Here is a 25,071-nt window from a genome sequence, read left to right as displayed (position 1 = left end):
GACGTCAAACTTTGCTCCTGAGCAAGTGGAGACAGTTACTTTTTCACTCTTAGAGAAAATGGTTACCATCTTATTCCAGGAAAGGTGATGGTGCTTGGTGTCCTCCCAAGCATCAGGCTTTTTCCTGCCTAAAAAACGATCCCCAGGATTGACTCTTCCAGTCATCTAATGTTATCACCATTGTGAAAACTGTGCCTTGCATGTCTCTATAGCCAAATGGGCACTGTGTAAAGACTAATACGGAGTGTCCTCTGACAGCATGCAGCCCAGCTGTCTCCCTGTTAGCAAATCAGTCTTTGTGGAAATGAGGTGTAAAGTCAAGCTCAGACCTCCTTTAGGTGGATCACCTGAGGAGAAACTCTTTGCTTATAAAAGCTCTGAATTTCATCCCCTGGCTATTAGCACTGACTGTGTAATTAGGTACTTAATCAAATAAAGGTAAATACTGCAAAGAACTGAAAAGCCCTGGTGAATCCAGGCTGTGTTAATGTTGTTAACTGTGATCTTGTTCTACATGGGCAAGTCATCCACTGTTAATTTGGAAGAGGTAAATATGCATGGGCCGTTTATGCCATGTAGTGCTACATTTAAATATGAAGGGCTGCAGGAAAGCTCAGTAGAATAAGGTTTTTACCACCTTTTAATAAAATAAAATGAAAAGGTTAAGCCTGTAATTGATATCTCTGTTGTTGGGGGGTGGGGCTGAAAAAGAGGGAATAGTTACTCATTTTAATAATCTTTAGTTCTCAGGGAGGCAGCTAGCAAGAGGCATGCTGAGTTGCAGGGTTGTGCAGAGCTGCATGGGCTGAGTTGAGTGTGGTCAGCACAGAAGCAACTCCCCGGGGCCAGTGTCTCCTTCAGATCCAGGTCTTTGTAGGACACAGTTTTGATAGGCGCTGTGCTGCCTTCTGCCAGGTGTGACAGACCTCAGAGGTGTAAGGGAGGAGAAAAATCTGAATTTGAGACTGTCCTCAAAATTGCGTAGAAGCAAAGATCTGGACAATTTAATTAGCAAGTGAAAGGAAAATAAATCTGGGAACGATTCTGGCCAAATTTTATCGTAACGTTAATTGGCTGGGTCTTTAGGGACACCTTCTTCCCCTCTATGCTCCGTTCTCTGTTTCTAGAATCTCTTCTGGGAAGTGGTATTTTGTTTAAAATCCTGCAGATGGTATTTGAGTTACTTATTACTGAGGTTATTCTCTAACACACAGACTGGGCCCTTTTTTTGTTCCTCTGGTCCTCACTGCACAACTGCTTCCTTCAGCATCAGTGGTGGAAAGGCTGGGGACCCCAGGGCTCTGTGATGCCATGGGGGAGAGGGCAGTCTCGGATGTGAACTGAAGACATTATTCTGGGAAGTGTGTCCAGAAGTCTTGCAACCCTTGGTCTCCATCCCAGGGTGCCTGTTAGCAGCTTTGGCTCTGGTTTGAAGCAAGAGAGGTAAAACCCCTGAATCTTATGGGTGATCTCAAGAAATGCTGCACATGCATCTCTGGGATGCAGAGGGAACTTCTGGTGAATAAACAGGAGATGGGGGATCCTGCAGGTCTGAATGAGAAGCTGAGTTTTGTTTGTGTGATGAGTGCCTGGGCATTTCAGTGAGGGATTTGTAACACAGTCCACACCACATCTTCTAAAAGCACCACTTCGGATCCCAGAAATCACAAAGCTGACTCTAAAACCATGTTTTGTACAAAAAAAATATTTATTTTTCTTTGCTTTCTGCTATTTTAATACTTCAAGGTGCGTGTGGAAACTTGTCTTTTTAAACTTTTTCTTTCTCCCTGAGTGCTTGGTTAGTATGGTGAAATGCCAGAACAGAGGTCGAAGCAAACTGTTGAACCACAGTGCTGGCCTTTAAGGATCAGCTGGACTAACATCTCTTGGGAATAATGGAGTTTAGCTGGTGTGCCTCGGGACTGGGGGGTGGACTAGGCAGTCATATGAAGGCCCTTCTAACACCATTTTTAAGGTCGAGGCTGGAAATAAGACTTTTGTTAAATAAAACTGAGTGTTTTCTCATTCACAAGATTCCTAGAGCTGAGGCATTTGGGAACATCCTAATCATCATCATTTTGCTGGTGGATACAATCATACAAATTAGCAATGCTTTTCTGAAATCTCACGTTTTTGGAAGGTAAGCTCTGCCCCTTCCCCTCTACCTGCTTAAATCCAGGGCTGGAACCAAAGGCATACCAGTCTGAGGTCTGTGCAAATACAGGTCAGTAGCCAGAGCTGGTGACCAGAGGGGCATGTTAGGCTGGTATGTGAGCAAGCGTGTGGTCAGTGCTCAGTACATTATGTAAGGGTGTTTTCCCATGCTCAGCTTCTGCACAGGATATTACAAAAGTCCCTTATTTACATGGCATGCTGAGAAGAGCTGGCAGATGTTGTCATAGCTCCAGTGAAGATAATTTTACCCCAAGGAGTCAGTAATGTACTTCCGTCCAAATAGATGCTTTGAGCAGGAGAAAAGAAGCAGTTCCTTGTGGTTACTGCACACGTTCATAGGATCAGCTCAGATGCCCAAGGGTGCTTTGCAAGGCTTTCTGCCTCTTCCCTTCTGCAGCCCTTGCAGGCAAAAAAGCCAATGGCCAATGGAAAGTATGAATGTACTGAATAATATTTTTCAAGCTCCTGGGGTACCCAGTGAGCAGCAAGAACTCTTGCAGGAACAGGGGGATGTCTAAAGCAGTCTTGGTCTGGACAGGCTTATCTTGTTGCAGCTTGGCCTTTGCATATTCAGGTGAGAATTTATCCAGGTCCAGGGCCATGTTTGCTCCTGATGTGACTCCACAGATGCTCACAACAAGTTCTGAATTGAAATTGTTGTGTGTGCAGGTCAGAATTGGAGTATCAATCTGCAGATGTGATGTGTGTCTGTGTATTGTTTTGGCACTTTGTGTGAACACACACTCCCACGTAAGGCTTCGATCAGAGGCGATCCCTTACTGGGGACTCTTGTCACCAAACTTGTGGGAGGATTGTTAGATGCTGAGATTTCCAGTATTGTATTAGAATTTTAAAGGAGGCATTGCTGCTGGGTTTTAAGATGAGCCAGAAGAGCAGTGTAACACCAGAACATCCCCTTTTTGAATGTTCTCTTGATTTGAATCTGCAGAAGATGATTCATTGTGTGTCTCTCCAAAGGCAGCAGAAGGTAAAAGTGGAAAATTACCTTTTCTTGTTCAGTTTAAGATTGTCCATGGAAGAACATTTGGTTGGGGTAATTCTGGTCCCACGTTTGCCCTGTGCTGTATGTCTGCATAGAGTTGTAGATGTGTTTGCAGCTCATAAATTGAAAGAGAGAAGGTTCCCGGAATAAATGTTTATTTTCTTTGTGATGATTCATGATGCTGGCAGGCAGTTTTGGACATGTTATTCCAGGTATGAGAGGGGCTGTGTTAGAGGGTAACTGAACTCAGCTGAGGTTCTGTGGCTTGTGCTCTTCATTTGGTCTGATTTTTGAAGGCAGTGTTTTGTCCTCCAACATTAAGAGTCTGAAGTTGGTTGTTCAGCCTCTGCTTCTGTCGTGTTCTTTTTTCTTTTTTTTTTAAATGGGCTCTGCATGTTAATGTTAGCAAGACGGTATTGATCTCTTAAGAAGAAAGCATTAATTTTGCATTTGCCTATCAGTCAGCTGTGCGTAGGTGGTGATAATCCCTGTTAGTCTTTGGACTTGCTTTTCAAATGTCAGTCTCTGCAGTCAGTGCTATCGCACTGCTTAGAAGCAGGTTTTTTTGGAGACAATTTTACTGTTTCCTTTTCTGCACCAATTCTGGGGAATTGCGTTTTGCAGCCTCGGTGGGGTCAGGCTGTCTGAGGTGGTCTCCCCCAGCTGTGGGGAGGTTCAGCATCTTGCCTGTTTCTCAAGGATATTGTTCCTCAGGGCTCTTTAATCAGTGTGAATTGGTACTGCTCTTCTGGGAATAGCTCTGATGGACCTTTAACCTGCTGAAAGGGGAAAATACCTGCCTGCTGCATATGCAGGTGGCAGCTTTGGTGCTGTTGCTGGGCTTCAGGTGTTCAGTTGTACTCATTCAGTAAACAAGTAGCTTTTGTTATAGGAACATTTAAGCTCTGCCTTAAGTCTCCCTGGGAGTAGTGAAGGGCTGCTGGTTTAGACTGGGATTGAGAGCACACAATAGTCTTGTGGTCTTTAGTTCAACACTTAAAGGAGGTTATTTTGATTGTGACATTTCTGGATCTGATGTTGTTAGAGGCCTGCTGGCTTGTACTGATGTCAGGGGCTCTCCTTGGCTGTACCTGCTCAGTGTTTATGTAGGGTGAGGGGTACTAACTCAGTGTTCGTATGCTTTGAAGATCCCCCCAGTTCCCCTTCAGCTCCTGGGAACTGGGGGGGCCACACCTCAGGTCTAGATGAACAGTAATGGTACCTAACGAGGGTGATCCACGGCTGCCTGGTTTGCTGTTACCTATTTCCATTTGGAAGCATGTGGTTTCCCCATGTGTTGGGCTGTCTGGTCTTCTGGCCAGACCAGCACTGCCGAAGGTTCTTGGGTAACCCTGGGGAAATGATTTCATTCATCTGTGCCCCTCTCCCTGTCTTGTGAAACCCCTTCTGTCTGTCTTTTGGTCCTTAGATGAGAAGGTTTTAGTAAAAGCATCCAATTTTGTGTATCAAGAAAGGAGTTGAAGAGGTTCTGGAATATTTACTTGGACCTTACATGAAGGAGGCACAAAATGTGGTCAGCACTGCGTAGGGGTAGTTCTGCTCATGGGGCATTGACACAGGTTTTATGCAGGGGATTTCTAGTCACAAGGTGCAGGTTCTTGACTGGTTGCATATTTGAGGCAGAAAATAATCTTACCACTTGCACATAAAGCTGACTGATGCTTCCCGTCACAACTCGATTTCAGTCATGTGTGGGCAAGATACCTCATTTTTGTCCTGAACAAATGTGCTCATGTATCTTGCTTTCCCAACCCGGCTGAATAGAGGCTTGAAAAAAGAAAATCCTTAGAAATCTCATCTTTTGGCCATGAATTACTGTGCAGGATGCTGGCAAGAATTTCTGTAGCATTTTGCATGGTGCACTGTCAGAGGTAACTCTTGGGGAAACGCTTGTTTTTAGGTTGTCTGCTATCGGTCTGCATCCACGAACGCTTTGTTGTTTAGTTCTGGCAGTGGCTGTTGCAGGTGGGAAGTCACTTCCTGGGAAAGCAAAGGCAGGTGTTTTCTTGAATGTAAGTTTAGCAGCAATATGCTACCTTAGAAATGTTAGGACTTGTAACTGGCCCATATTTCACAGGCAAACATCATATTAGATCAGCATGATCGGTCCTGTAGCTCTGTGCCAATCTTACCTTCAGGGAATGGCTGTCCTTTTTAATGATTCATTAGCTTTCACAAACTGCATCCCATGAATACAGCTGGCTGGGATGGGGGAGGGTGAGAATTGCATGGCGTTGCAGCTGGGGATGCTCAGAAAAACTGGTGTGCTAAGGAGGAGATGGTGTGGGGTGAGTGGGGGGCTGCCACTGTGGGGCTTGTCTGGCAGGGGATTGACTGGGGCAGCTCCAGCCCACGGTCAGCCCGGCACTGCTGTGGGGTTTGAAGGCAGTTAAGCTGCACTTTGGGGATCAGTTCAGTGAGACACTGTTGAAAAAAAGCTTTGGGGGGAGTAGCTGAGCAGGTCCTTTAGGGGTTTGGGTGATGCTCCTCATCCTTCAGGCCTCCAGCGTCAGGGCTGCTTCCAGGGCTCAGTGAGCGGGAGGACTTTGCATCACAGCAGACTCAGTGTTGAGGAGCCCTGAGGCCAAGGCAAAGAGGAAGGTCCTGTTCACACACCAGCACAGAGGGTCACGGGTGAGACTTGTGCCCATATTTCCCTGCTTTAATTTGCTGCCTGGGCTCTTCCCTCTGAAAGCCTCTGGATCCCGTCCTTGTGCTGACTCCAACCCCGTTGCCCCTCAGATGTTTTATGCCCTCTGAGTCAAGGGCTTGGGTTTTGTTTTATTTTATCTTTTTTAATTTTCTTTGAAAGGTTAAAGTTTTTTTTTTTTTTTAATGAATGTGTTTCCCCATTGTTTCCTTCCTGCATGTTGATCTCGTACCCACTGTAGGCATGACGGCTATTCTGATGTCAGCCGCTGGACTCCCCGTGCACCTCACCTGTGTGCCTCAAGCTGCCAGCACCCATAAAGCCACTAAAAAACACAGCTCAGTTAAGGAGGGGAGGAAAGTGTCCAAGAAAGGTAGTTCCTGCTCAAACTCTGATATTTGCTTCCATCTCCTTCTCTCCATCTCTCTGCACTTGTTCTGCCTCCCTCCTTTCCTCTTGTCTCTTCCCCCACCCTCTTGGCTCTTCTGATTTGACTGATGATGTTCGTCCCACTAAGGGGAGAAGCAGGACATGTCTCCTCTGACCTGCGTGGTCTCTGACAGGCTGTAAATTAAGATTATAAAGTAGACTTGGTCCTGTGGTAGCTCTGCCCGTTTCCATCAGTCATTAAAGCTGGAGCAGCCCAGTTGTTCTCTGTGCATGTCAGACTCCTGCAGCCTCTCCCATGGTCCCACTACATCCTCTTGGGAGCCCTGTCACAGCTGAGTCATGGGATGAGAAGGATCTTCCAGACAAGCTGGCCCCTGAGTCATACAGAGCTTTCAAGGTCGAATTACAGAGGATTTGTTCTCTCCACCTTTGTCTGGGGTGGAAGGGAGTGGAGCGCTCAGGTGGACATGCCCTGGCAGGAAGGGCCCGGTTACTCCAGCTCTCCTGCCAAACTGAGCCACCTCCTGGGTAGGGCCTTCATTTCTCCTCTTCATATCTCACCGGCATCCCACACCCTCACCCTTGCAGAGTCAGTGGGCTCCTGGTATAGAGCCTGGGTCCCATCTGTGTGTAGCAGACCTGGGACTCTGTGGGGTGGGTGTGAATCCATCCTGGTGTAGCTGTCGATGTTGTTTGCCAACCCTGACATAGGTGTCCTGGGGTTGGTCAACCACCACTGAACCTAATGTGCTTCCCCCTTCAGATAAGCAAAGGGGGGGACTAGAGGTGGGGAGGTGTTCAGCATGGAGATGCCTGTGTTTAAGAAAGAGGGAAGAGCTCTAAGGTGGAAGGGAGGAGGCAGCTGGCTCTCTGGGGAGTTTGCTGGTGCCGGTGTCTTTCTCCTTGGAGTCCATGCTTGATGGGGAAGTGAGGTCCAAAGGAGGCAGGAAAGGTAGTAGAGGGAAAATAGGAATTAGATGTGGAGGGAATATCTTGCGGAAATGCATTATGGAGGGAACTGGGAGGAGGAGATGCAAACGGTGAGAAGGAGGGAGAGAGCAAATGTGGAGTAGGATGTGTGATAGAGGGGGAGGAGAAAGCAGGGGGCGGCAGGAGAAGCAGCGAAGAACAGGAGGAGCAAAGGAAAATGGGAGGTGAAGGAGAAGAGCTGAGTGGAGGTGGGTGGCAGAAGGGCTGGAAGAGGAGCTCGCTCCGCAGAGCCAGCTGGCAAGGCGGCAGGGTAATGCGGCTCCCAGCGCTTCACTCCTGGTGCGGGCAGCATCCGTGCAGCCCTCCGCAGCCGGGGATGAGGGCTGGGTGGTGAGGATGCCCTGGAAAGGGTGCCGAAACGGAGCTGCAGAGAGGCCAGGCCCTCCTGCAGAGGCATTGCCTTGCCCCTGTCACTGGAGGAGCCCGAAAAACAGAGCCAGGCCTGCCATTGGTGTTGGTCACCTGCTGCTGGTTAATGACATGAAAGTAGCTGTATTTAGGACAAGGTGTGGTCACAAACACACAGCCTGGCTTCTCTCCAGTCCCCACACCCTGCAGTGAGACTGGCTGCTGGCTTCTGCTCAACGCAGTCTGTTGGTACCGGGGTCTGCACCGCTCACAACATCAGGCCCTCCCTGACATGGAGGAGACGTGGGTGCAAGCAACCAGGATGCTCATAAGAGTGTGATGTTAATAGGAGGATATGTCCTGCGACTTCAGAGCGTGAAATGGGGTAGGTGGGGAGGATTGGACATGGGCTGGGGGGGCGAGAGCAATGCACACAGCATTAGGTATCTTGTCGGGGGAGCAGAGGAGTGGCTGTAGCCATGCCAGGTGTCACACACCCCACCAGCAATGCCTCTTCCTCTGTGAGATGCTGGTTCCCTGGTGCTTGCTGCAGCACCTGGGAGCACACGTGTGTTGCCTGCTGGGGCTGCTGAGCCACCCGTTGGCCAAAGGCTGGGTGTGCTGGGGCAGGGCTGGCACCTGCCTCGTCCCTCGGGGGTGTCGGGGCTGTGCCTGGTGCCAAGATTCCCCAAGAGCCAGGCTGCCACCTCCCTGCCAGCTCACCAATGCCACCTGCCGAGGCCAGACAGCTCTGGAGGAGCAGAAAGGGGACACCAGCAGGAGGGTGGGACAGTGTCTGGGGAAGGGGCACCAAGCAGCTCCTTCTCCCATCTGGTATGGCAGGATTTGTCCCAGCCATCCTCGGCCTGCTCAGGATGTGCTGCAGAGGAGACTCTTTGCCGGCTCTGCCCTTTCCAAGCTGACCCCTGAGAAGGGGTGCCTTTCTGTGTTTTAGATTGCTAAAATCCCCCCTCTCGTTTTAGAAAGCGGAATCCCCTTTGCTGGGGGCAGGGATGCCAGTCCTGCAGAGTGCATGACTCCTGGGATGAAGAAGGTGCTCAGTCCCTCCTAGGAACAAGCTGTACAACACCCCTCCAGGCTTAGGAGCATTGTTCTGCAGGGAAAGTACTGAGCCTGACTTTTGGCCGGGCTGTTCTCTTTGTCTTTTCTCAGGCAGAGATGGGCCTGTTTTGTGCCCTGAATTTCTGCATCATGTGCCCTTTCCCCTCCCACACCCCTCTAGGATTTTCCAGTATAGAGAGCTCTAGTGAGAGCTGTGCATCCAGAAGCAGGCCCGTCAGTGTGCTGACTACAACCAGCTGGTGCCAAAATTGGTGGTGGTGGGTCCCTGCCGAGCCCCTTCTCGCTCCCTCCCGCTGCTGCAAACTCAGGCCCCACACGGGTTGAGGCAGCACTGGCGTAATTGCAGCCAGCTTGGTGAATAGTTGGGTTATGTTAAACAACGGCGCTAATTAGTTAGGACTCATTAACATTGTTGCCGTTCTGGCAGCGATGTCTCTGGCGCAGACGCGTGCTGCAGGTCTCGGGGAAACCGTAGTCTCCGGGCAGGCGCTGTGCTGGCACACGGCCTGGCAGCATCCACCGTCCTGATGGCTCAGCGCCGCCTTCCCGGCGGCCGGCACAGCGCTGGGCTTCCTCGGGCTGCTGCAGCCGCTGCCTGCCCCTCAGCACAGGCTGAGACCCCGCCGGCACTCCGGGAGGGAGGCGAGCGGCTTGTCCAGCTCTCTCCAAGCGCTGCTGTGCTGCTGGGGCATGGAGCCGGCCACCACAGGGCTCCTCTGCCTTCCCGGGCCCGTGGCGGCGCTGAAGGGAGGTGGTGTTGGTTTGGGTTTGGTGTGCTGCTCGTTACCCTCTGGGCTGATGAGATCACCATCCACTTTTCCCCTGGCTTGGAGGTTTCCCTGCACGTCCTCTCTCTGGGGTGGGTGGTCACATGCGGAGTGCTGCAGTACAGAGGGAGGGGAGATGGCTTGTCCTTCTCTGCCAGGCAGGACAGGATCTGGCTAGGCAAGGGGAGTAATCCCAGCTGACTCCAGTTGCTCCACGTATGTCCATCCATCTGCAGCTGGGTCTGCGGACCATGTCGGTGCCTTGGGGAGCCCTTTGGAGTCGGGGAAGCTCACTCTTCCTAGGGGGAACTATCTGCTGACAGAGACAGGATGCAATAACAGGGATGCTCTGTGTCACAACCAGAGCAGCCTGGTCTCTTGGCCATCCTGCTGAAATGCTAAATGGGGATAAACCTAGTTTTAACACCAAATCTCCTCTCACCTTCCTGGTCTCCGGACAGTCCTCTTGGGGGTTGAGGCTGGTAGGTCCAGCCTTTGCAAGTCCGGGGAGCAGAGGGCAGAGGTGATCCGAGTTGGGTGACTGTCCATGACAATAACTAGAAACAACCTGTGTCTGGCCTGCATAGGGTATCAAAAAAGAGTCTGCTGCTAACCATATGGCTTGTTTTGGGATACAGAAGGAGGCATCTTACTGCTGCAAGCATTTGGTTGCTGAGCAAGGATTCAAAACACATTTGTTAAATGTTGCCCATGGAAAGCCCTTGTAACCAGCAAGCAACTTATTATTTACAGGGAGGAAGGGGAAGCATTAAAAAAGGAATTGTTATTCCTTTATTTGTAAATGAAAGAATGGTAAACATTCCTTCACATCCCAGATAAATCAATAGCACAGCGTTAGGCCAGCTGGTGATAAACAGCATCAGTTTATTCTGCTACTGCATTTTCAATCTGCTATTGAATCCAGAAAACTCTGGGGACTGAAACAGGCTTTGATGATCCCAGGGGATAGCTAGAACAAAGGTTTGGAGGTAAATGCTTTTACAGAGCAAATGGTCCAGCAAGGAAGTGATTCACGTGCTGAAGCATATATGGCTCGTGCTGTGGCGGGTGTTGTGCCTCCCAGCCTTCTTCTGGCTCCCCCTGTGCTGCTGGGACGTGGCCTGCCAGATGTGCTGGTCTGCCCAAGGAAGAGCCTCTCTTCAGAGGCAAGGAAAGCTCTGTGGGCTTCGCTACCCTTGCTGAAACCAAGTTCTCAGCATCAGAAGGCTTCCTCAGGACTGGACATTCAAATACGTGCAGCTGGGGACAGGTTCTTCTAAAGCACCTGGGCTCTCCAGCCCTTTCTCTCTCCAGGCAACCTTGGTGGCTCTAAATGCATCAGAGCAAAGTGACAGGAACAGATCAGAGATACCACAATGCAAACCCGTCAGACATGGGTTTCCAAGGATGTCTGAGGGCTGCATCACCCTCTTCTGCCTGTCTCATTGCCCCAGCTCCATCCTAATGCGAGCTGGTGAGGTGGTGTAATGCCGTTTGCTTTACCTGAAACCCTGCTCTACCCCACAGACTCTGCAAGAGCTTTCTTGTCCTCGCTTTTACCCAGCTCTGCACCAGGATTTTTGTCTCCTTTCATTGATGTGATTTGAATGAGTCTGGCCATTTCTTGAGCAAGTCATCTCTTTGTTCCTCTGAGCTGCTACAGAGGAAGGAAAGTCCACGGCAAGAGAAATGCACAGCAGGGGCTGCAGGGAAGGAGCATCCTCCACTATCCTGAACGAGGTGAATTGCTCTAAAGCTGCTCAGATCTGCTGTGCAGGTGGTAGCAGGTGAGCTGGGGTGTTCTGCCAGGTACTGGGCAGGTGTTGCTGCTGGTGTAACACACCCTCTCTGCTCAGTTCCCTCGCTATCTTCACCACCTTGTCTGTGCATCTTTTTGGCATTGCTTTCTGCAGCCCATAGCCAGAGGAGACAAGAAGGTCACTTCAAAAAGAGCCACCTGGAAAGCACAGTTCTGGGTGGAGAAGGACTTGGTGGTCAGTCTGCCAGGCAGCATGGGATCCTCAGGAATGAGAACATGGTGGTCATCATGCCTGGGTACTCGTGGAAGCGGATGGAGTTACGGTGGGTAGCAGCTAGTACACGGTCCTCTCCAAAACCTGCAGAGCCAAGGATGCTGAAGCCTCCATCTCCCATGTGACCATGAAGGTCTCTTGAGGTTGCAAACCAGAGCCTGGTTCCAACTGCCACACGTGGAAAGTGCCACCCTGTTTGCCAGCCTGGAGCAGGGACATCACAGAGCACTCAGCTGGGAGTGCATCAGGCACAGTAAGCGCTGAGCTGAGCTCTGACAGCGAGCTGAGACAGCTCAGACTGATTGATGTGACTCCTTCCTGGCTGGCAGCTCGTGATGTGCTGTGTGTGAGCAAGGTCCCAGTAGAGAGGATTCGTGGACCCATTTCTCTCCTTTGGAAAAGACAAGACAAGCAGCGGTGTTCCCTGTGAGATCCGGTGATGAAGCCTTGAAGCAGTTTCTGGCACTGCTGAGCTCTTTGCCTGAGAGCTGGAAGGCTGAGGCTTGCCCAGGCTCCTGTTTGTCTCCTACTCTTCTTGAGGCAGTTCTTGGAAATGTTTTTCCAGGGGATTTTTGGCATGCCCCTGAAGTGGAAAACATCTGCTTCCGTGTTCCTCTTTGGCTTAATGCTTATTTTATCCTGTTACCACCTTCCTGGCTAAGGGTCTCCAGAGGGTGATCCTCACTGCCCTGCTCTGCCAGAGATGTCAGCCATCTCTCCCCCTGCCCAGCACTGGCACTCAGAGGGAGCATCCCTTCACCTCCTGGGCTCCTTTTCTTGCTCTGTGTGCTCAGTCATCCCTTCCTCCTTCTACAGCTGCCAGAAATCACGTGTTTCAGGATAGCCAGGAATCGCCTTCTGAAAATAACTCATCTTAATGACTGCGTTTTCATTTAGGAGAGTTCATCAGTCTTCCTTAGCTAGATGATTTTCCACCCAACATAGAGCTCTGCCTTACTCTCTTCTGTTGCCCCAAGGTAGCTTGACTGCAGTGAAAAGGCATCTTTTCCATGGTGGCATCTCACCCAGCTGTCTGTGCTGTGGGGTGACCTTATGGTCTCTGTCAGGGTACCCCTCTGGCACTATCAGCTTGCAGAGCTGGTGTTCAAGGGAACGAGGGGCTCCTGTGTGGTACAGGATCTGTGCCATCCAGGTCTTTGCCTGTTTAATGACACCTGTGACATGTGAGCAGTCCTTCCCTTCTTCTTCACCATGTTTGCCTCTACCATGAAAAATGTTATCCTGAAAATAGCACCCACCCCTTTCTGCTGGTGACAGACATTGCCTTTTTGGGTGACAGAACAGCTCGGTGCTGGCTCCAATGTGGCTATCTCTTGATGTGCAGCTTTTTCAACCACAGAGACAATGCTTGTGAACCCTCCATCTTCCTTGAAAGCCCCAAGTGGATGGGGTAAGCTGAAGATGCGTGTTGTGCAGGTACACCCACAGCTCTGATGCCTGCCTGTTGCACGTGGTGATGCTCTGTGTCTGTCTGGGAGCGTGGAGTTTGGAGTAGCGGTACTCTCTGTGCTAAAGCACGGTCGATGTCCTACAGTGGCTTAGAAACGAGCTTGAGAGCAAATCTCTCTTGGGCAGTGTTGGAGTACAAGTTTCTCGTGAGGCCCTGGGGTGTCAGGCACAGATGGTTGTGGCCTGTCTGGCTGCTGTTAGCATTTCCTTTGCTCCCCACTGTCCATCCTGGCCCTGGCTGGGATGGAGAACGGAGAAGGAAGAGCTATCCTTTGCTGCCCTGTTCAACACAGCTTTCCCCCGGTCTCCCCCAGCAGTAGATTCGGGAAGGAAGGGCAAGATTCCCCTGAGCCAAGTGACAGGTCTCTCTTTTGCCTCCTGCCAGGTGGAGTCATAACGTCACTTGTGCAAATGTTTCCTTTCCTAGGCTGGTGGAAGAGCCTGGCAGCCTCCGTGACGGGCCCGATGACCGGTAAGGAGCTCATCTCCTCTCGCCCGGGGCTGGGCACCGTGCGGAGGTGTGCGATGCTCACTGGCTTAAGCCAAGGCTCGCTGGGCAGCTCCAAAAGGATGGGCTGGGAGTTGAGATGACTGCTGGTTCTCTTGGCGTTAACTTGCTCCGGGTGTTGTGTGGTGTTTTTGCTTAATCCCGTAACACCTCCGAGGGGACCAGGCTGCTGGTGCTGGTGGGCTGCTCGGGTGCCCGTGCCTGGGTGGATGGGGACCAGGGACTATATTCAGGAAAATGCAAAGATATCAGTGTTGTGTGCTGCAAATAGGGTATGTGTTAGAAAGCTGGTTTGTTTTATATAGCCTGTGACTTGCACTGTATTTTGCTGGATATGAGTATGTGGAAGCTCGAGAGAAAGGCCACTGTTCTGTGTTAAGGATGTGAGGCTCATTCTGCTATACTCGAAACAAGGCCTGAAGCTTAGTGTCTTGCTGAGTCTCCTTGTCAGGTGCCAGCTGGGGCAATATGGGAATGCCTTTTCTCCTTTGACAGCACAGATGATGTAATACTCTATCCAACTGAGACCATGGATTGAGTTTGATCCTAGCTGGCCTCTGGTGTGCATAAAGAAAGTCCAGCTGGGACCTGCCTGGAGTCGCCTGGGGTACGTGGGAAGAACTGGAGCACAGCAGCTACAAGCAGACCCCTGGGTGCATGGCACAGGGAACCACATCTGCCAGGGGGTTCTCCCATCTGCGGCACTCACCGTCCTAGTGGTAGCCATTTCTGGTAGCAAAGCCTTTGTAGGGCTTGTAGGGAGCAGCTTCTTCTCCCCCTCTAACCCTAACCTTTCTCCTTGGCATCCTGGCCAGTGACTTGCTTGTCTCCCTTCTCTCTAGCTCACCCTGCACACACCTGTCATATCTCACAGTGTGTCTGATTTCTTCTCTTTTTTTTCTCATCTTTCTCCTTGTGCAGTGACACTGACTGAGCCAGAAGCAGTAGTGAAGAGGTACCTGGAAGAGCTGAAGGGCACTCCAGCTGATGAGGTGAGAGGACAGTGAAGCAACTCCAGCTTGCCCAGTGGTCTGTTCACTGGGGTGCTGTGAAAACCACAGCGATGCCTGAGGACCACCCTTCCGTGGGCATCCTATCTGGTAGATACTGCTGCTTGCAGTGGCACCGTTGATGCTAGGTGGAAAGGCCTCAGCACTGCCTGAAGCCCACATGTGGTAACTGGTGACTTGTCCTCGTCAGAGGACTGTGACAGAAAGCACGGTGTGGGTTGAATAGCTAAGGCTGGCAATGCCACCCCGTTTCCCTTGGAGCTGGCTGCAGGGCCTGGGGTGGAGGAGAGAGTTTGGCTTTGGTCTCCTCTCAGTGCTCATACAGGTCAGAACTACAGACATCAAAACCCTGCACTGGAGCTGCTCTGTAGAGGAGCAGGACATAACCGTGCTCGGTTCCCACTCGTCCCCTCTGACTGATGGCAGCTCTCTTCCTGCGCCGACCAGGAGGTGGTGGAGTGGGGTGGTACCAGCCAGATAAGGAAATCTGGTCTCTGTGCCCTTAGACCTCAAAGGGAAGGATTAAAGTCGAAGGCAAATCTTCCTGAAGCATCTCTTTGCTGGCTTCCTTGGTGGGTCAGGTACACGATCAGCCTGTGCTTGCACCACACAGTGGTTTTCTCCGTTGTGTCTTGGACTCTAGGACTGTATCATCTGCATGGAGAAGCTGTCCTCCCCCTCTGGTTACAGCGACACGTGCGAAGGCAGCGCCATCAAGCCAGAGACAGTTGGTCGTCTGACAAACTGCCAGCACTCCTTCCACATGCTCTGCATGCTGGCCATGTACTCCAGCGGCAACAAGGTACCACGCTGGCCTGTCCCCGCGGGTCCCCCGTGCCCGTGTGACGTGGGTGTGGAGCTCTGATACCTGCTTCTCTCTCCTTGCAGGACGGGAGTTTGCAGTGCCCTTCTTGTAAAACCATCTATGGAGAGAAAACTGGTACTCAGCCCAAAGGGAAGATGGAGGTCTCCACTTTCCCCCAGTCCCTCCCTGGCCACAGGGACTGCGGGACAATCCAGATCGTGTATCACATCAGCAGAGGCATTCAGGTGAGCGCACAGCACGCCCGCAGGAACGGCTGCTGCCGGGGAGCACAGGCTGTGGGAGCCTCCCAGAAAAGCGTTGGGATCCAGCTGTAATAGTAGTTCAAACAGAATCCATTGTGTAGTCACTTCCTAGCTCAAACAGAATCCATTATACAGCATTAATAGAAAGACTCACTAAAGCCTTAGGCCACAAGTAGTGAACTTATGCTGAACTTACACTTAGTTACATGAAGGGACGCCCCGAGACTGGTGCATCCTGTGAAAAATAAGGTAGCTACATCCATCAGCAGAAGCTGCATCTTTGAGATGAGAAAAGAAACAAGCCTAGAGACAGAGAAGGGATCCAATGAGGAATAAGAAGACCCCAGACCCAAATATTACTGTTGGACCGAACCATCACATGAGGGGAGGGGAACTTAGATCATAAGGGTATAATTTCCCAGGGGTTTCTTTGTTCAGGGTCCCTCTCCGGAGGCACCCAGCTCGATCTGGTTTTTCACTGTGTCATCTGAATAAATTATTTTTATAAGATTCGATGCCCAAGAGTGCACCAGGAAACCTAGGTTAAAGAAATGTCTGTGACACAGTACAGTACCTGCTGGCAGCCCATCACTGAGCAGCCTGAGGTGCCTGGAGCCAGCAGCTGCACTGGCTGTTCTTCAGTATGTGGGTGACTTGGGACATCCCGCTGCTGAGGGTTTGTCCAACTCGTGTGAAGATGATATGTCTTTTCTGTTGCAGGGCCCTGAGCACCCCAACCCTGGGATGCCGTACACAGCAAGAGGCTTTCCTCGCTACTGTTATCTACCCGATAACGAGAAGGGCAGAAAGGTAAGGTATCACACCCTGACAACGTGACCCTTCGGAGATTGTCTCTTGGTTCTGTGTTGGTGGATCGGCACAACAGCGTTGTGTTTGGGAGCTGTCCCCGTGATGCTGACCAGCTATCCTTGGTAGTTGTCCATGCTGTTTGTTCCTTACATGTATTTCTAATCCCTCTGCCCATGAAGATCTTTGCTGCTTCTTCACAGCTTTGACTGAACACTTGTTCTCCTTCATTCCTTTACTAAACACAATCCCGTCTGATCTTTTGGGAAGACACTCCTGGCCTATCTTGGGCTGGACAGTTTCAAGGTTTGCACTGAGAACAGCTGAGCTTGGAAAGTCCCACTGCTGGCACTTCCTCTCCCTGTTTCCACTGGGTGGGTGTGTTTGTCTCAACTCATGCCAGTATTTTTCAAATCCTGGAAGCCCAACATGTGTAGGGAATGGTCCTTCCCATCAGTGACACCACGTGGGTAACTGGGAGGTGAGGGAGAACCTTTGTCATGCTGGGATCTTTGGTTTCCTCCTGCTACAGCAGGGATTTAGGTTGTCAAGCTTCTGGCAGACTGCTTTCCTGGCTCATGTCTCCTAGCTGCTGAAGGCCAGCTTTTGGTTTTTCTCTTTCCACCTCTAGGTCCTGGAGCTCCTGAGGGTGGCCTGGAAGAGACGCCTGATTTTCACAGTGGGCACCTCCAGCACCACCGGCGAGAGCAACACGGTGGTGTGGAACGAGATCCACCACAAGACAGAGATGGACACAAACCTGAGTGGCCACGGCTACCCTGACCCCAACTACCTGGACAATGTGCTGGCGGAGCTGGCCGCGCAGGGCGTCACCGAGGACTGCCTGAGACAATGAGCTGGGGTGGGGGCCCGGCTGTGCCGTGCACGCGTCGGGGGACCCACCCAGTGCACTTATTCCTGTTGCCTTAAGTTCCTGTGTCTGACCGCCCGTCACACTGAGCAATAACACTGTACCATGAGAGCCCTGCCTGCTCTTTACAGTCTCTTTTTTGGGGAGGAAGGGATATTTTTGTAGAAACTGCTCTTGTGTCTCTGAATGGGGTTGATGGCCACAGCCAGGACCGGCAGGGACAGTGAGGTGACAGATCCCCTTGTGAAGGCAGGACCTTGCCCTGGTGACGCTTGGGGACAGGATGGGGAGAGGGGGGGGAGCATCTCGCTCCCGCTAAACCACCTGGAAGGCAAACGAGGGCCTCCCTCCAGCCCACTGCAGCTCCCTGTCTGTGAGGCACCTCTTAGAGCGAAGCCTCCTTGCCCTGTATCTCTGATTGGGTGTAATAAACACGTCTCATTCCCACAGCGAGTTGCTGCTTTGCCTTCAAGCTGCCTCATGGCTTGGGGTGCCTCCCTGCTCGGTGGCCTTCTCTGGAAGCTGGGGACACTCGATCCAGCCAGGAGAGAGGAGGCAAAGCTCAGCTCTGCTGGAGGGATACAAAACTCTGCGGGGGCAGGAGTTGCAGCCTGTCAGTGCTTCTCACCCGCTGGAGCCTGGTGCTCTGTGGCCACGGTGCCAGCTGAGGTGACCCAGCAGTGTCCATCCTGGGGGAGGTCGCAGTCCCCTGCCCTTGCTGTGTCTTGAAACCCTTCTGGCACGTCCTGCCCCTCTTTTTTCCCCACTCTCTCAGGCGACGTGGCAGCAGGCTGGGGCTGTTGGTGCCCGGTGAAGCCTCTGCAGGGAGGAGCTGTGGTGCTTTGTGCTGCTGCTGCAGGGAGTGCTGGTGCCACCCGGCGGTGACTCTGTCTGTCGTGAAGGGGATGCTGCCCCAGTCCTGGTGGCTTTACCGTACGTTGTTCCCAGGCTTCTTGTCACCTGAATCCTTTCTTAAGGGCTGCTTCTGGCTCTTCCCCTCCCTGTGGCCACTGGCCCCAGCTGCAAGTCCCAGGAGCTCTGCCCACATTAAACCCCTTTGGCCCATCACAGGCCCTGGTGCCATCTGCCATTTCACCTCCTTCCCAGGAGATCTGGGATGTGGTTGTGCTTCATGGTAGCTCTGTCTTGGTGTCCTCCTGGAACCAGCATGTCCTGGACCAGCAGAGGGCAATTTTCTTTGTCATGCCAATATAAAAAGGAAAGGTTTTTCAGAGCCGTCAAGGGCTGGAGCCCTCCCCAGTGTCCATCTTGTGCTGGCAGCCTCCTGGTTACCCTCTGCTGCAGGCTCTAGGGAGGAAACCCTCAAATATCCATCGAAGTTTGGGGACGCTGCGAGAACGGAAGCTCCTTGGGAGCAGCAGGTACGTGTCTGTGTTGCTGAGCTCTACACAAATGAGCTGTGTCTGCTCTTCTCCTGCTCTGGTTGCGAAAGGGAGAGGTTTCGAGTTGAAACCTCAGCTTTCTATCCCTAGATCGTGTTCTCCCAGCAATCAAAACTGAAGTGAAAATTGAGCAGGGTTCACCCAGCCCTGTACAAAGCAAGAATTTCCTGCTGAGTGTGGCCCAAGGCATCTTCTGCAAAGGCTCATGAGTGTGAATCAGCTGGAGCCTCCCGCGTCTGGGCTGGTCCAGGGCCTGGGCACCGTGGCGTGAGCTGGGCAGGCTCAGCGGCTCGTCCCGGGCTGGCACATCCTCTGCCACGAGGACACGAGGCAGCTCCTAAAATCCTTTCCATGACCATGCTGAGCCCTGAGGTGGCTTAGCCCCCGTGGCGGGGGGATGCAGGCGGCAAAGGGATGGAAAACAGCAGAGCCAGGCACTCGGGCACCGCCGCACAGGGAGATCACAGAATCATTCAGGTTGGAAAAGACCCTCGGGATCATCGAGTCCAACCCTCAGCCCTACTCTATAAAGTTCTCCCCTACACCACATCCCCCAACAGCTCATCCAAACGACCCTTAAACACACCCAGGGATGGTGACTCCACCACCTCCCTGGGCAGCCTATTCCACTGTCTGACCACTCTTGCTGTGAAAAATTTTTTCCTAATCTCCAGTCTGAACCTCCCCTGTTGCAGTTTAAAGCCGTTCCCTCTTGTTCTGTCACTAATTCCCTGTGAGAAGAGACCAGCACCAACCTCTCTACAATGTCCTTTCAGGGAGCTGTAGAGAGTGATGAGGTCTCCCCTCAACCTTCTCCTCCTCACACTGAACAGTCCCAGCTCCTTCAATCTCTCCTCACAGGATTTATTCTCCAGGCCCTTCCCCACCTCGTTGCCCTCCTCTGCACTCGCTCCAGCCCCTCGAGATCTCTCTCGTATTGAGGTGCCCAAAACTGAACACAACACTCTGGGTGTGGCCTCACCAGTGCAGAGTACAGGGGGACTGTCACCTCCCTACTTCTGCTGGTCACACTATGAGATGCTTCAAAGCCGGTCCCCTCTCTGCCCCGGGACAGGGGTAGCAGCCAGCCGAGGGGGAAGGTGTCAGAGCTGGTGAGGGTGGAAGCACGACTTTGATGCCGTGGTGCTGGTTGGAGCTGGGAGGGGACAGAGCCCCAGATAAGTGCTTATAATGCTACCAGACAGGTCTGACCAAAAGCCGTGGGTCCCCCCGGCCCTGACTGGAGACCCACAGCAGACATTTCTCCCTTCCCCTGGCGGTGCCGGCTCATTTGCAGCGGGGTGGTTATTATTAGTCAAGCCTTGACCCCGCAGGTATGCTGGCCCCACGTCCCAGTAGCGGGTACTGGCAGCTGAAACTGTGACTCACTATCCCCCTGCGTCACCTTGCCTCCCTCACCCTGCCAGAAGGCACAAAGGAGGGCTCTGGGGTGGCAGATGGGGGCTGGAATGTCCCCGTGGGTATCTGCTGCTGCTGGGGACCCTGGGTCACATATTGCTGGGTAGGATGAGGGGAAGAAGACCCCTTTCCCTGGAAGAGGAAGGAGTGATGGAGGTTACAGCTGCGCCTGTTTTCCCCCTATGCTGCTGGACTGTGTAATCTTTGAATGCCCCATTTCCACTTAATCTGAAGGCGCGGTCCCAGCCCCTGCAGGAAAGGGGGTGGAAAATCCCCTCCCACCCAGGAGTGGGCAGCCGCTGCCCTTGGCAAACAACAGAGGATCACAGAATCACAGACTGGTTTGGGTTGGAAGGGCCCTTAAAGACCATCCAGTTCCCACCCCCCTGCCATGGGCAGGGACACCTTCCACAAGCCCAGGTTGCCCAAAGCCCCATCCAACCTGGCCTTGAACCCTTCCAGGGAGGGGGCAGCCACAGCTTCTCTGGGCAACCTGTGCCAGGGCCTCACCATCCTCACAGGGAAGAATTTCCTCCTTATATCTCATCTAAATCTCCCCTCTTTCAGTTTAAAACTTACCCCTTGTCCTATCCCTACACCCCCTGATAAAGAGTCCCTCCCCTTCTTTCCTGTAGCCCCCTTTAAGCACTGGGAGGCCACTCTAAGGTCTCCCCAGAGCCTTCTCTTCTACATCTGAACCCCCCCAACTCTCTCAGCCTGTCCTCACAGGGAGGTGCTCCAGCCCCCAGATCATTTTTGTGGCCTCCTCTGGCCCCGCTCGAGCAGGTCCATGTCCTTCTGATGTTGGTGCCCCCAGAGCTGGACGCAGCACTGCAGGGGGGGGGTCTCATCAGAGCGGAGCAGAGGGGGAGAATCCCCTCCCTCGCCCTGCTGGCCACACTTCTCCTGATGCAGCCCAGGACACGGTTGGCTTTCTGAGCTGTGAGCACACGTTGCTGGCTCACAGTCAGTTTTCCACCCACTAACACCCCCAAGTCCTTCTCCTCAGGGCTGCTCCCCATCCACTCCTCGCCCAGCCTGTATCTGTGCTTGGGATTGCCCCGACCCATGTGCAGGACCTTGCACTTGGCCTTGTTGAACTCCACGAGGTTCACATGGTCCCACCTCTCCAGCCTGTCCAGGTCCCTCTGGATGGCACATCCCTTCCCTCCAGTATGTCACTGCACCACACAGCTCCGTGTCATCAGTGAACTTGCTGAGGGTGCCTCGATCCCATTGTCCATGTCCCCAGCAAAGATGTTGAACAGCACCAACCCCGACCCCTGAGAAACGACACTCATCACCGGCTCCTCACTCAGACATTGAGCATTCCTCATCCACCGAGTGCTCCATCCATCAAATCCACGTGTCTCCAATTTAGAGACAAGGATGTCGTGTGGGACAGTGTCAAAGGCTTTGCACAAGTCCAGGTAGACGATGTCAGTTGCTCTTCCCTCACCCACCAGTGCTGTAACCCCATCATAGGTGGCCACCAAGTTGTCAGACACAATTTGCCCTTAGTGAAGCCATGTTGGCTGTCACCAGTCACCTCCTTATTTTCCGTGTGCCCCAGGAGGATCCACTCCATGATCCTGCCAGGCACAGAGGTGAGACTGACTGGCCTCTAGTTCCACAGATCCTCTTTATTTCCCTTTTTAAAAACAGGGATTATATTTTCCCCTTTCCCAGCAGTGGGAACTTCACTGGACTGCCATGACTTCTCAAATGTGATGGACAGTGGCCAAGCCACTTCACCCACCAGTTCCCTCAGGACCTGCAGATGCATCTCATCACATCCCATAGACTTGTGTGTCCTGAGATGGTCTCAAACCTGCTCTTCTCCTGCAGTGGGTGGTTCTTCATCCTCCCAGTCCCCTCTTTGCCTTCTGTCCCTTGGACTGGAGCACTGCCCGGTGAAGACTGAGGCAAAAAAGTTGTTGAGAACCTCAGCCTTCTCCATGTCCCGGGTAACCAGGTTTCACCTCTCCTTCTAGAGGGGGCCCAACTGCCACGCCATGCCCTGTTTGCCCGCTCTGGCTGCTGGTGGTCCCCAGGGCTGCCCTTTGTGGGTGCAGGGGGTGGCAGTCATTACTCCTGTCCCTGCCCCCGCCTCATCAGCCACCCTCTCCTGTGAGAGCTGGTGGGTCCCCGTGTTCCCTGGGGGTTCCCCTGGCTCAGGAAATCCCCCTGAAAGCTGCAATCCCCTGCTCCACTGCGGAATGGACCTGCACTGGAGCCAGTCACATCGGCGAGAGGAGAGAGGAGGACCACCCACACCCCTCTGCATGGAGAGCAGCCGGGGCGGGGGGGTAGCAGTGCAGTGGGGTGCCCCCGTGCTGTGGGGTAGCTCCCCATCCTGGCTCACTCCCCTGGTCCCAACAGCTTGGGGGGGGGCTTTTCCCCAGAGAGGGGGGCCACAGCCCAGCCCTGCTGGCAGCGAGGGGGAAGGACAGATGGGGAAATGTCATCATGGGGTGGCCCCGGAGTTTGGGTGCCTCCACGCCCCAACGCTGGGTGGGACTGTTTGCCCTGAACACTTGGGGATTTGGGTGAGTTTTGGGTGTGATGGCTCCAGAGTGCTTCCCCGCCCCCGGGGCCAGGCTGGCTACACCCGAAACCAGCTGGGCACGGGCCTACCGCTCGCCCTGGCTCTAGGTGCTGGGTGGGCACAGGGCACCTGTGGGGAGTCAGGGCCTGGTGGGGCAAATGGGGGTGCAGGACCACTTGCCCAGCTGCCCCCATAGCCCCAGCAAAGCCTCTGACTCCTGCCAACACACTCTTGAACGTGCCTCCTCTGTGCCTCAGTTTCCCCTTTCACATCTCAGGCTTGTGCCCTGCATCCTCGCAGCCTGCTCTGGTGCCTTGGCTCTGGGGTCCAGTGGGGCAGCTCCCGGGGGGGAGGTTTGGGACAGTGGGTGACCTGGGAGGCGCAGCCGGTCCCCTTTGCCCGCAGGGTCTCGCCGGGCAGGCAGAGCCGGTGCAGGAATGCGGGGCTGGGAGGGCCTGGCTGCTCGGGACAGGCGGTCCCCGCTGCGGGGGCTCGTGGGGCGGCTCGTCCCCTCGGCAGTGGGACGGGGCGAGCGGAGCAGGGCGACACGTCCAGCCCCACCGGGACGACACCATGGAGCTGCCGTGGGTGCTGCTGGCGCTGGCTGGGACGGGCGCAGCCACGGGCCTGGGTGACTTCCCCAGAGGGGACGGGGCAGAGGGGGACGGGGGCTCAGAGGGGCTGCAAAGTCTTTTCCTCGGGGGACTTTGCAAGGTGTTTGTGTCAGGGAGGAGGTTATGGGGGTGGGTATGGCTGGGGGATCCCCACACTGGCGCTGTCCCCCTGGTGCTGGGACTGCTGGTGCCCCGTGAGCCCCCGCTGTGCCAGCACCGGCGCTCACGGACCCTGGCGCAGATATGGGCTGGGGTCGGGCGCTTGCTGAGCGGCATGGAGCACGGGGTCCCCCCACTCACCGCCCGCTCCCCCAGCCCTGCTGCCCTACGTGCCCCGCGTGCCCCCCGCAGCACTGCCAGGGAAGCTCACCGCCACCACCTTCGCGCTGGAGAGGCCCTGCTGCGTCTTCCACCGGCATGCCAACGCCTCCGACGCCGTCTGGCTGGTGGTGGCTTTCGCTAACGGTGAGCGCCCACTGCTCCGGCACACACTCCCCGCCATGGCAGGGGGACATGGGGGACCCTCGCCACAGACACTCACCCCTGTCTGTGCCACGCAGCCTCAGCTGCCTTCAGAAACCCCCCGTCCCGGGCTGATGTGCCCCTATACGAGCAGCTGCCCACCGCCTGCTCCTACATGACGCTGGAGACGGCAGTGGCCACATACGCCTGCTCGGCAGCGAGCCCCACTGTCCTGAGGGTCGGGGGTGACACGGCGTGCAGGGGCCAGGGCGGATGGGATCCCTGCAACGGGCCCCTGCCCTCCCCGGGGCCCTACAGGTGAGGTCGGCGGGATGGACCCCCCCAAGGTCCCGGCTGGGGTAAGTCCCCGTCCAGGGCGTGCTCATCCCCGCCGCTGTCACCTCTGTACCCATCCCGCAGGGTGAAGTTCCTGGTGATGGGCTGCCACGGCCCCAAAGCAGAGACGAGGTGGTCTGACCCCATCCTCCTGCGGAGAGGTACCGGTGGCACTGCTGTCCCCCCGCGGGTCCCCCGCACCCACCCAGCTGTGGTGCTGGCATGTGGCACAGCACCAGCCTTATGCCATCACCCCAAAACCTGGAGGGCAGCAGCGATCCCCGAACTCCCCCAGCCACCCTATGCCTCCCCTTTCTATCGCACCACCCCTGAGCCCCCCGTGTCCCCCCCATATCCCTCATCCCACCTCCTTCCAGCCAGCAGCCCCAGCACCATCGACCCCGCACCCGTGCGCCGCAGCAGCGATGTGGTCGTCATCGCCTCCATCCTCGCCGGCCTGGGGGCCGTGCTGGCCGCGACGGTGCTTGGCGCCGTGGGGTACGGGGGCTGCGCGGGGCCGCGCTCGGGGCGGGGGGACATGTCCACAAGGGCCTCAGGAGAACACCCCCTCCTCGGCCCCATCAGCAAAGAGATGGAGCGATGGAGACTTTTTTAAGATTTAAAAAGCCTTTTTTTTGAATTAAATGGGGGGTTTGTCATAGTTTGGCAAGGAGAGAGGGCCCCTCGGCGGGGGTTGGTGCAGGGGGGGGCCGGCAGAGCCCTGCGGACCCCGCTTGACGCCTCTGCTTGTCTCTCCCTGCAGCGTCAAAGTGGGGGGGTCCCTGTGCCGCCGGGATTCGGGGACCAGCACCTTCGCCCACAGATCCTACAGGACCCACCACATCCCCCCAGCCCTGCCCCAGACCCTGCCCCCCGGCTGTGGGTGCAGCCCCCCGGGACTGGGCTGCTTTGCCCGCCCGCCTCCCGCTCCCTGTCCTGTCAAGTAAACTTTCATTTTACATCTGCAACTGCCTCTTCCTTGTCCAGCCACGGGCGACGTCCCCCTGCCGCCCTCCTCTCACCCCAGCTTGGTGCTCTGTTCACCAGGCCCCTGCTACCGGCCTTGCAGGGCTGGAGCTGTGGAGGATGGTGGCA

General features: G+C 54.2%; 1 protein-coding gene across 10 annotated transcripts in view; it reads left to right on the top strand.

Annotated features, from left to right (window-relative positions):
- Positions 1-17,305, top strand: part of DTX2 (deltex E3 ubiquitin ligase 2) — a 39,743-nt gene extending 22,438 nt beyond the window's left edge. For 5 of the 10 annotated variants that reach the window (XM_074890601.1, XM_074890599.1, XM_074890600.1 and 2 more), the window contains 7 exons: positions 6,091-6,222; positions 13,316-13,402; positions 14,360-14,430; positions 15,092-15,250; positions 15,337-15,498; positions 16,237-16,326; positions 16,955-17,305. In XM_074890601.1, the coding sequence (XP_074746702.1) occupies positions 6,091-6,222; positions 13,316-13,402; positions 14,360-14,430; positions 15,092-15,250; positions 15,337-15,498; positions 16,237-16,326; positions 16,955-17,179 (926 nt within the window). In that variant the 3' untranslated portion in view covers positions 17,180-17,305. The remainder of the gene's footprint in view (positions 1-6,090; positions 6,223-13,315; positions 13,403-14,359; positions 14,431-15,091; positions 15,251-15,336; positions 15,499-16,236; positions 16,327-16,954) is intronic. The other 5 variants (XM_074890602.1, XM_074890603.1, XM_074890604.1 and 2 more) reach the window with 5 other exon arrangements.
- Positions 17,306-25,071: the final 7,766 nt, after the last annotated feature.

The sequence above is a fragment of the Strix uralensis genome, chromosome 20, assembly GCF_047716275.1.
Source record: "Strix uralensis isolate ZFMK-TIS-50842 chromosome 20, bStrUra1, whole genome shotgun sequence".
In the NCBI taxonomy this organism is placed as follows: Eukaryota; Metazoa; Chordata; class Aves; order Strigiformes; family Strigidae; genus Strix; species Strix uralensis.
Note: the sequence above shows the minus strand (reverse complement) of the source record. Positions and strands in the feature narration are given on the sequence as shown.